We start from the raw sequence: 10,868 nt of genomic DNA on the forward strand, positions 1-10,868 counted from the left end.
TACTTTCACCAAAAAAAAAAAAAAAAAAAGGAAAAGAAGTCGTGTTCTTTTTTTTTGAAGGGAAAGACGACAAGCTTTATTAATGAGAATGTTGTAAAACGAACATAAAACTGTTTCAGAAAATGGAGAGAGCTTTGTTGGGAAGAACTTGAGAGAGAGAGAGTTTAGATGCAGAGAAGGATGGAGATTCAAGTGTTTATTCATCTCACAATGGAGGGTTTATATAGGAATACAAAGCTAGTGTGAATACTATGGTAAGAAGTCCATTATAGTGCCTTCAATGATCATAGCTGCAACTCCACATGGTTGCTGCAATTATGAGAGCTGCCATGCTTGTAGTGGCTTCAATGATCATAGCTGCAACTCCACATGGTTGCTGCAATTATGAGAGCTGCCATGCTTGTAGTGGCTTCAATGATCATAGTTGCAACTCCACATGATATAGACATTTATATTACAACACTCCCCCTTGGATATTTCATGTTAATAGTATTGTCTAGGTCGTGCGCTTCTAAGTTGCCTCGTTAAAAAAAAACTTGCCAAGTAATAAAAACCCTGTGGGAAAAACAACCTTGGTCGAAGGAGAAAAAGAGCACAACGCGCATGAGTGTGGGGTAGCAATATCATAGCTTCGGAGATAAGTGGAGTCTTCTTATCAGCATCATAAGTAGGTAGTATGTCTACGAGAGGGATGCATTTAGATTTGCTACACCAAAACCTTGCCCGGTAAACCCAGTGGGAAAAACCCGTGGTCGAAGGGAAAAGATGAGCAAATGCATATATGTTGAATCAAAACATCTTCAGGATGGAGCGACTATGCTAAAGATGTGCCTCGTTAAAACCTTGCCAGGTAATAAAACCCAGTGGGACAAAATAACCCTGGACGAAGGACAAAAGAGTACACGATGGTCAAGTGGGTATGCTTCTGGATACTCCCCCTGATTTCAACTTCCCCTAAAAGTTACATGTTAGGTAATTCAGATAATTTACGTAGACCAATACCTTGTACATGCTTCTGGAATGTAGACTTTGGTAGTGACTTAGTGAAGAGGTCTGCACGATTGTCTTCAGATCGAATCTGCTTGACCTCAATCTTCTGATGCTCTTGTTGTTGCTGATTGAAGAAAAACTTTGGTGCAATATGTTTGGTGTTGTCTCCTTTGATGAAACCTGTCTTCATTTGCTCGATGCAAGTAGCATTATCCTCGTGGATAGTGGTTGGTTCATCAGTGGTGGAATGCAGGCCACATGTGCTTTGAACATGCTTTGTGATGGCTCTCAACCATATACATTCACGTACTGCTTCGTGAAGAGCTAGAATCTCAGCATGATTCGAAGAGGTAGCAACAAGGGTCTGTTTTGTAGACCTCCAAGAAATTGCGGTATTCCCAATGGTAAAGACATAACCAGTTTGGGAACGTGCCTTGTGTGGGTCTGATAGATAGCCTGCATAAGCATATCCAACAAGGCGAGCATCATTCTGAGGATCAAGGGGGTTTGATCCATTTCTTGATGCATAGGGATAAAATAAGCCCATGTCCGCCGTACCTCTACGGTAGCGAAAAATGTCTTTTATGCCATTCCAGTGGCGGGGTGTTGGCGCAGAGCTATATCTAGTTAACAAGTTCACATCGAATGAGATGTCCTGTCTAGGGCATTGAGCCAAGTACAATAATGCACCTATTGCACTTAGATATGGGACTTCTGGCACCAATATCTCTTCGTTATCACCTGCAGAACGATACGGTTCTCTCAAGACTTCGGACGACCATGGGTGTGCTTGCTTTTATCCTTATTAAAGCATATTAACATCTTCTGGATGTAATTTGGTTGATGGACCAAAATTTCATCTGCACTTTGCTCGGGCTCCAGGTCGAGACAATAATTTGTTCTCCCAAGGCCTTTCATCTCAAATTCCGACTTCAGGTGCTTTGCAGTTTCCTTGATCTCTTCAGGAATATCAATCAAATTCATATCTTTGACATAGACCGCCATAATTGCAAACCCGTAACTTGTTTCCCTAATAAACACGCATGGGCATAGTATATTATTCACATGTCCCATCCCGACCAAATATTCACTTAGACGGTTATACCACCTCCGTCTAGATTGTTTCAATCCATCAAGTGAACGCTGCAAAACTAATGAAGAGCGTGTTCCGTGGTCTAGACCTTATTTGCATCGGGTATATTAAGTCCTTCAGGAACTTTTATGTATATCTCTGTATCGTGATCCCCATAGAGATAAGCTGTGACCACATTCATAAGCTGCATATTCAGTTTTTCGGAAACTACCAAACTGATAAGGTAGCGGAACGTTATGACGTCCATTACGGGAGAATACGCCTCCTCGTAATCAATCACAGGGAGTTGAGAAAATTCTTGCGCCACTAGACGAGCCTTGTATATCACAATCTCGTTTTTCTCATTACGCTTCCTTACAAATACCCATTTAAATTCTACAGGTTTAACATGGGGAGGTGTGGGAACGACAGGCCCAAACACCTTTCTCTTTGTCAAGGAATCTAATTCGACCTGGATTGCTTTTTTCCATTTTGGCTAGTCGTCTCTACGTTGACATTCATCAACGGAGCGAGGTTCGATGTCATCGCTATTTATAATTTCGGTAGCTACTGCGAATACAAATATATCATCAATGATGATCTCATTCCGATTCCAGATCTCACTTAAGCATGCATAATTTACCGAGATTTCTCTATTCTCGGGAGTGGGTTCAGACGTTGGAGCGTCCCCCAACGTCGTCTCTTCTAGGACAGACCCATAATCCGGTATTGTCTCGTGAGATGGATCAGTTGAGATCGCGATGTCTAGTGGATTCGTTGGTGCCAGTTTTACCCTCTTCCGGGGATAAGAATCCTTCGAACCTAGTGGTCTACCTCGCTTCTGGGCAGGGACATGTGACTGGTTAGCCGCCATGGTCGTACCTCGTCCATCTGGGGCGACGCGTCCTACATGGACATCTATCCTTGCAGGCACATTTGCAGCAGGTATATGTGATCTCGTCACTTTAGCTAGATCAGAGAAAGTGTCTCTATAGATCTAGAATTGTCCGCACTTCAGTATTTTCATGCGGTTTGGGGATCAAGATGAGACATTGTGGGGACATTCCATGTTAATTCACGCCGTTCATCAGGAACGGTGACGTTCTTATATCTCCTCCTAACGGCGGGAAGACTGTCTCATCAAAGTGACAATCCGCAAATCTAGCGGTAAAGAGATCGCCTGTCAAGGGCTCTAAAGAGCACATAATGGATGGGATTCATAATCGACATACATGCCCATCCTTTGTTGAGAACCCAATTTTGTACGTTGTGACGGCACAATTGGCACGCGGACTGCATACTCAAACACGCGTAAGTGCGAAACATCAGGTTCGTACCCAGTCGCCAACTGTAACGCGGAGTAAGGTTAGGTAGCAGTGGGCCTCAACGGGACCAACATAGCTGCATGCAAGATTGCATAGCCCCACGCAAAAACTAGAAGCTTGGTGCGCATTACCAAGATTCTATTTGCGAGACCATCTTGGGTGTGAACATAGGGAACTATATGTTCAGCATCAATCCCAAGGGATATGCAATAATTATCGAAAGACTTCGATGTAAACTCTCCGGTATTATCAAGTCTTATAGACTTTATGGGATAATCCGAGTGGTGAACCCTCAATTTCATGATCTGGGTGAGAGTTTAGCAAAAAGCAGCGTTTTCTTGTGGACAATAGTGTAACATGTGATCACTTTGTCGATACATGCATCAACCAAAACCATTAATATTTAACTGGTCCACATGGTGGTTGGATATATATGTCCACAAATTTCCCTTGCATTCTGTGCAGAAAAATGGTGGTGTATGTACTAGTCTTTGCATATGATGGTCTAGTATGGCATAGCGTGTCATTATATACAAGACCCTTATTCAGAAGGGGATGCACCTGCGATGAATTGAGGATACGGTGCATCATACTTTGACCTGGGTGTCCCAAACGGTCATGCCATAGCAAGTAGTTGCTTGAATTAGTTAGCTTCTAGCTAACAGATTCCAATTTCTCCAATGTACGCTTCTGGCCACACACTTTGGAGGTTATGCAAAGATATTACACTCATTTTTCTCAGTGGTTTCAGCGTGATAACCGTTGGTTCGAATATCCTTAATACTCAATAACGTTCTTCTGGAACGTGGAGATTATAAGGCCTCATTAATGGTAGGTTCAGTACCATTGGACAACATATAGTGGGTTTTTGCCATAACCCTGTATCAGGTTGGATTGGCCTGATACGGTTGTCACAGAGGTATGAATAGACAATAAGTTTGAAAAACATCTCCGATCTGGGAGTATGGTGTGCGTAATAGCATTTTTAACCAGACAACAAACTTCCCCACAGAATATGCCTATTCATTTATTTAATTCAATGGATCACATGTATGAATAAGTTTATTGAATTAAATATATTCGAACATAACCACATTTCTATAATCCAAAATAATTGAAAACATAAATCACCAAAATCCAAAAATGTTTCATTCATTAAGATGAAATAGATATGGCACAAGGGGCCAATTATACCCATGTCTTCGAGTTCTAATCCTCGGTATGTTCAGTAACTGCCTGAAAATCTGTGATCTCTAGTGTGGAATCGATAGGAAATGACCTTTTAATAAAGTTGGTATTTCGAGTTCCGCGACCGGCGTAATACTCATCTACTGCTTAGGCTATCGCACAACAGGTGCGGGACCAGCAATCAATTCCTCCACATTGATAACAAAGATCATGCTGATTCTGGTGGTAGCGGGCCGAACCAGTGTTCCTTTCAACTCGGGCTTGCTGAGTTATGGCATCATGGTTCCTACCACGTGGGCCTTGGCCACGTGGAGCCTGATTACATGGCCTCTTGGGCTTTGGCCAAGTGGCAGACGGTCATATGGGCTAATTTCGTTCTGCCAATCATGTCTTGCTTCAAGCAAGAAAATGGTCATTTGATGGTGAAAGTGCTCTTCCAGAGCGACCCAAAGAGTCTGTGTATCCTCTTCATCGGATACTCAACTTGGAGTGTTTTCTCCCTATGTTTCCTTTGAAAATTATGGCACTCATATTAAAAGCCTCAATGACGACATTGTTAGCATTGATTGTTGATCTCATCTTCTTTGCAATCAGATGAATTTTCACATCTTGAGTTCACTTTAGATAGTTTCTTCTGGAGACTTCCAAAGCAACAAAGTCAAACATGTTGAGATTTGACCTTTCTTACAGGAAAGGAACAAATAATATTAGTGCTTTGGGTAATATCATCCATAAGCAAGTAATGAGAACTTCAGGTTCTATAACATGGTATGAAAAATTGGATTAGACATGTAAAATCTACTGGTTTTATCGTGTGTAGTGAATTTATGAATGAAACTTCAAGTTTCTTAAACGGCATTATCGAAACTTATCGAAACTACAAGTTCGATATATGTATGAACTACTGGTTCATTTAGAACTTCTAGTTCATTGGGTACCTGCATTTTCTACACATATATTCTAGTGCGAAAATTTAGACAAGTAACACAATAATATTGAATTGAGCAAATTGAAATAATCTCACAAATTGGATAAATAAAAATCACAAATCAATTGAGATATTAATTGCATGCTAGTAAAATAACATATTAATTATCACACAATTATGTGAATAAATGCTTCTGGCAATTAATTACACATTAAATATGGTGAATCTATTTACAATATCAAATCATTTTTCCTTTTTATTTGATTCTGTTGGACCAAAGGAGTGGGCTTGATAGTGAAGCCTATCGGGCTTAGTCTGCGGGCTTGTGACCCGGCCTTTCATGCGTAATTCAAATGGTGTATGAGGCCTGCTGGGCTGCTAGGTCCCGCAGAGGGAGAGTGGGCCTGCTGGGCTCAAGCTGGTCTGCCAATGAATGAAAAGTTATTACTCAACCCTTTTGGTAACTCCAATTAAATACGACCAGGTAAGAGTATGAGGTTTGGGTGGAGCGAGGCTCTCTTAAGTACACAGCCTCATTGTATCTTGCCTAGACATCGCATCGAATTGGGTGCGCCTACTTGGAAAGATTCATAACCTTTCAATGTTATCGAAACTACGGGTTCGATACGTGTGAACTTCTGGTTCAATATTTATGTATGAACTTCTGGTTCAATATTTATGTGTGAACTTCTGGTTCATTAAGTACCTGCATTCCGCACATATATATTCTAATGCAAAGAATTTAAGCGGGTAAAATATTTAATTTTAATATGAGCAGGTAATACCACAAAACATTATCATAATAAATAATGAAGGAAAGATGTATCATTATCACAAAGTCCAAACAAGTATATATAGATATTTGTCACAATATACATGAATTGATAGCTAAATTAAAAGCTACTGATTTTCCTTTTTCTCATTCAATTATGCCAATTAGTGCAAGAGAAATAAGTATCTCTCATAGAGGATTAGGTTAAACTAGATGCTTCAACAAAAGTCATAATCATGACTGCAGTTCCTACTGAACAACAGTCGAAAGACGAACTGAAACACTAAGCAAAACTACCCAGAAAAATATGAAAATTTACAGAGATGCAGTAAACACACAGGGGCTCCAGCATACAAAATTTGGTGAGTTTTGGAGTTGATTTACTATTTCAAATAAATACTGGAACACAGAGAACAGTAGGTAAAATGAAACAGCAAAATCGGTTTTTGTTTGGAAAAACCTACTTGGTTGTAGAGCTGGTAAAGTGAAGTTGATTGAATGATGAACTGCCTCTTCTCTGCAACCCAAGAGTTATTCACCTCTCCTCTTGTCAATCTGCAATCCGAATCGTAGAGCTAGTCGTGCTGATAACGTGTTGTAAAACGAACATAAAACTGTTTCAGAAAATGGAGAGAGCTTTGTTGGGAAGAACTTGAGAGAGAGAGAGTTTAGATGCAGAGAAGGATGGAGATTCAAGTGTTTATTCATCTCACAATGGAGGGTTTATATAGGAATACAAAGCTAGTGTGAATGCTATGGTAAGAAGTCCATTATAGTGCCTTCAATGATCATAGCTGCAACTCCACATGGTTGCTGCAATTATGAGAGCTGCCATGCTTGTAGTGGCTTCAATGATCATAGCTGCAACTCCACATGGTTGCTGCAATTATGAGAGCTGCCATGCTTGTAGTGGCTTCAATGATCATAGCTGCAACTCCACATGATATAGACATTTATATTACAACAGAGAACTAATTGTTACAAAGGATCTCATCAAATGCAGGAGGGACAATCCCACTCCAAGACACTTGCAACCCTGAAACAAGGGCACAATTAGCTAACTTGTGAGCAATCTTTATTAGATTCTCTGAAAACATGGCAAAAGAATGATCCAGCCATAGAAGTCAATGCCAAAGAATTTGTCGTCTATAATCCTCCCAATCTCAGAAGTATCCTCACCATCTGCCTGAACCAACTGTAGACAATCAGACTCCACAGCAATAGGAGTTGGATGAAACTGTAAAGCAATCTTGCATGCCAAACGACCAGCCAACGCCTCCATCATATATGGAGAAGTCACATCATCACACCTGCAGCAAGCCCCAGCCACTATATCACCCAAAGAGTCCCTGAAACTACACCAAGTCCTCCACGGCGCAAATGCATATTATACGCCCCATCAACATTAGCTTTTAGCCAACCAGCTGGAGGAGGACACCAAGGTTTAACCTGCCTAGTGCCTACCCAATGTAATCTTATTTTTCACATTAACTGACTTGAAGTATGGAACAAAGACATCACCTGGAACCTAAGCAACAGAATGGAATTTACCAGACCAAACCCTTTGGTTTCTCTCCTTCCAAACTCCCCAAATAAGCATCAACAGTAGATCAAAATCCTCATTCGACAAACAAGAGAAACATAAGCTTAACCAATCAAGCATAGAACTCATTGGTGTTGCCAAAACAGACTGCAAGGAAGGGAACAAATTGAACAGATCTTTCAAGAAGTCATATTCTTAAATCTCACCAAAACCTGTAAAAGCACTAGTACGGTCGATTGGTGCTGCTTTTATTAGTTCCCTAAAATTCGGCAACAAGATATTATCCTCAAGAATTCGAGGTCTCTAGTGAAACTTTCTAAGTAGCATTATTATAAGCACACCTTATTGTGATTTTGATTTATTGTAACTGATTGCCCTGAATTCTTCTTAAAGATGGAGCCTGATTTCAGTTTATTAGACTCGTCAAAACTTCAAAGCAAAGTATGGACTAGTTATTCTTAATTGTAAATACACATTTCTACTAAAAAAAAAAACTCAAAAAGTTGAATTTTGGCAACTATGGAAGATGATGAATTTTGGCAAGAAGTTCCAATGAATTCTAACATACAGCCATTATTCAATGATGTTTTTATCACATGTGCAATGCAAAGGAAATATTCAGGTGGAGCAAAGTCTTGGACATGCAAATATTGTAATAGTAATTTTACCAGTTCATATGCACTAACTATCACTTTTTTGGTGTTCTTGCTGGAAGAAAAAAAATTCAGAGATCCGCCGATGTGAAGTAATGTTTACCAATCGTGAGGAATATGAGAGGTTTGACATATGATTCAAAAAGATTGTGCTCAAAACCTGAATTAGTGCCCTAACGCCAAGATTTTGTTATAGAGACTATCTCAATAAATCGGCACCAGGAGGATTTACCTTGAAAAAGCCATAGTCAAGATAGAAGTGATTACAAAATTCATGGAAGCATTTAATAAGTAGCAGAAGATAAAGAAAAAGCAGAGGTGTTACGGCAACAATATGCATTTTTTCATCGGCGTAATTATATGGTTAATTAACAAATTCTAGAGTTAGCAGAAGTTGTGCAGAAGATAATTATTTATTCTAGAGTTAGTCTCTATTCGTTTTAAATCCATTGATAAACTTTTTTCTTTTTTTTGATTTGGCAATCACATGGTATCCTCAAATGCTTCCTAGGCCCAGAGACTAATCCGTACTCGGGGGATCTTGTCAGAACGCTTCCTCCCCCCTGGCCACCAAAGAATATATTGGGATTTAACTCCAATAAGCGTTGGCAGGATTCAAACCCGGGTGTGGGGGTTCCACACCTGGAGGCTCTTACCAACTCGACCACCTGTGGTGGTTAAATCCATTGATAAACTTGAACTAACCCAACCCTAAAAACTACCATAACGATACTTGAAAAAATACAACATCACATGTTCATATCTAACATATTTTGTTGGTGAGCCGTGACATGTTGGTTAACTAGCAACTAACACCGTGAATGTCATGAGTTCAAATCTCCCTGACATCAGGGATAGAGTGAGGTGGGGAGTTACATTATCGTCTATATACCAATTTCGATCGATTGATGCAGTACAACCCAATAATATTTTGCTACTGTGACCGAAATAGCCAAAAGAAAAAGAAAAAGGAAAAAAAAAAAAAAAAAGAGACCCAATTGGCTATATATATATTATAAAGGAACAGCCTCCCCTAAACCTCCCCAGTAGCCCGACTGGAAGAACGAGAGACTCCACAGCGGCAACGAAAGAAGAAGATGATCATTCCAGTGCGTTGTTTCACCTGTGGAAAGGTACCAATCCTCTTTCACCTAACCCTAGTTCGATTTCTCAGAATAGAATCTGTTTACATTTGGGCTGATTCGGAAGCCTATAGCTTGTTAATTAACTTGGGAAAAGATAGGAGCTTTGGTAAATTGTTACTCTTTTAGGTGATTGGAAACAAATGGGACACTTATCTTGACCTTCTGCAAGCAGATTACCCCGAAGGGTAAGAATCCTTTTCCCTTCAATGTAAGATTTTTGGTTTTCAATTTTGACAGAGAAACCAATTTGTTCGTTTCCATTGTAATGTGTGTGTCTACACATGCCTGCAGCACACACAACCATGTTTTAGTATCACTTTACGTCTTTACGCTAGTAGTAGACACTCAATCTTTCACTAGGCTCTTGTTTTCGAATAAAGTTCTGGACTTGGTCATCAAGGAGGCTTTTAGGTTACTGATTCAAATTTCTTGGAATGCAGTGATGCACTTGATGCATTGGGGTTGGTTCGTTATTGCTGCAGGCGCATGCTTATGACTCACGTCGATCTCATTGAGAAGCTTCTCAACTACAATAGTGAGTCCTCTCTCTTTCTCTTGCTGTCTTTCTATCTCATATGTGTACATGGATACCGGGAGCCTCGCTGATGAGTTTATTGGAACTGACACGGCACCTTTCTTACAGCTCTGGAGAAGTCGGATAACAGTTGAGGAAAGCTTAGCTTATGCTGTAACAAACAAGCTGCTGGAAGTTGTTTATTTTACTTTCTTGTCAAGTGTCCGAGTGTGAGTATATGCTTCGTTTTGTTTGGACTGGAGATGTATTCTTCTGTAGTTCCATGCTCGGATTAGGTCTAATAGGATATTTCGGATTGATGGAGATACTTATGGAATGTGCTTGTGGTGTGTATGTTCCTACTCTAGGTTAGGTTTATGTTGTTGGAATGTGTATGACCCTCTTAATTAGAATGGAAAGACTGGATGCTTCGAGTTAGGTTTGGCATGTGATTTTTTCTATGGATATTCAGTTAGATTCAGCATGTGATTGTTGTTATGTCTTTGCCTCGAGATTTAATGTTTTCTGGGATTGTGATGGTTCTCTCTTGCATTCTGTGATTGATGTATGTTCTGTGCATTTCTTGAGCTTTGATCGTTCTCCCCTAAATTCATTCAAAGTTATTATCTGAACCAATCGATAAACATATATAATCATATGGTATGCTGGGCCTCATAATATTATCCTTATTGTGTCAAGCAAATACATAAAGCATAAAGTGAAATGGCGTATTAGGAA

The 10,868-nt window shown here is 39.9% G+C and overlaps 1 protein-coding gene across 1 annotated transcript; it reads left to right on the forward strand.

The window, feature by feature from the left end:
• The first annotated feature begins 9,472 nt into the window (after positions 1 to 9,472).
• LOC133732559 (DNA-directed RNA polymerases I, II, and III subunit RPABC5) lies at positions 9,473 to 10,568 on the forward strand. Its single transcript, XM_062160137.1, has 4 exons — positions 9,473 to 9,604; positions 9,743 to 9,801; positions 10,057 to 10,151; positions 10,260 to 10,568. Exons 1-4 carry the CDS (start codon positions 9,569 to 9,571, stop codon positions 10,283 to 10,285), a joined length of 216 nt encoding a protein of 71 aa, XP_062016121.1. The 5' UTR covers positions 9,473 to 9,568; the 3' UTR covers positions 10,286 to 10,568.
• The last annotated feature ends 300 nt before the right edge of the window (positions 10,569 to 10,868 follow it).

This window comes from Rosa rugosa, chromosome 2 (assembly GCF_958449725.1).
Source record: "Rosa rugosa chromosome 2, drRosRugo1.1, whole genome shotgun sequence".
Classification (NCBI taxonomy): Eukaryota; Viridiplantae; Streptophyta; class Magnoliopsida; order Rosales; family Rosaceae; genus Rosa; species Rosa rugosa.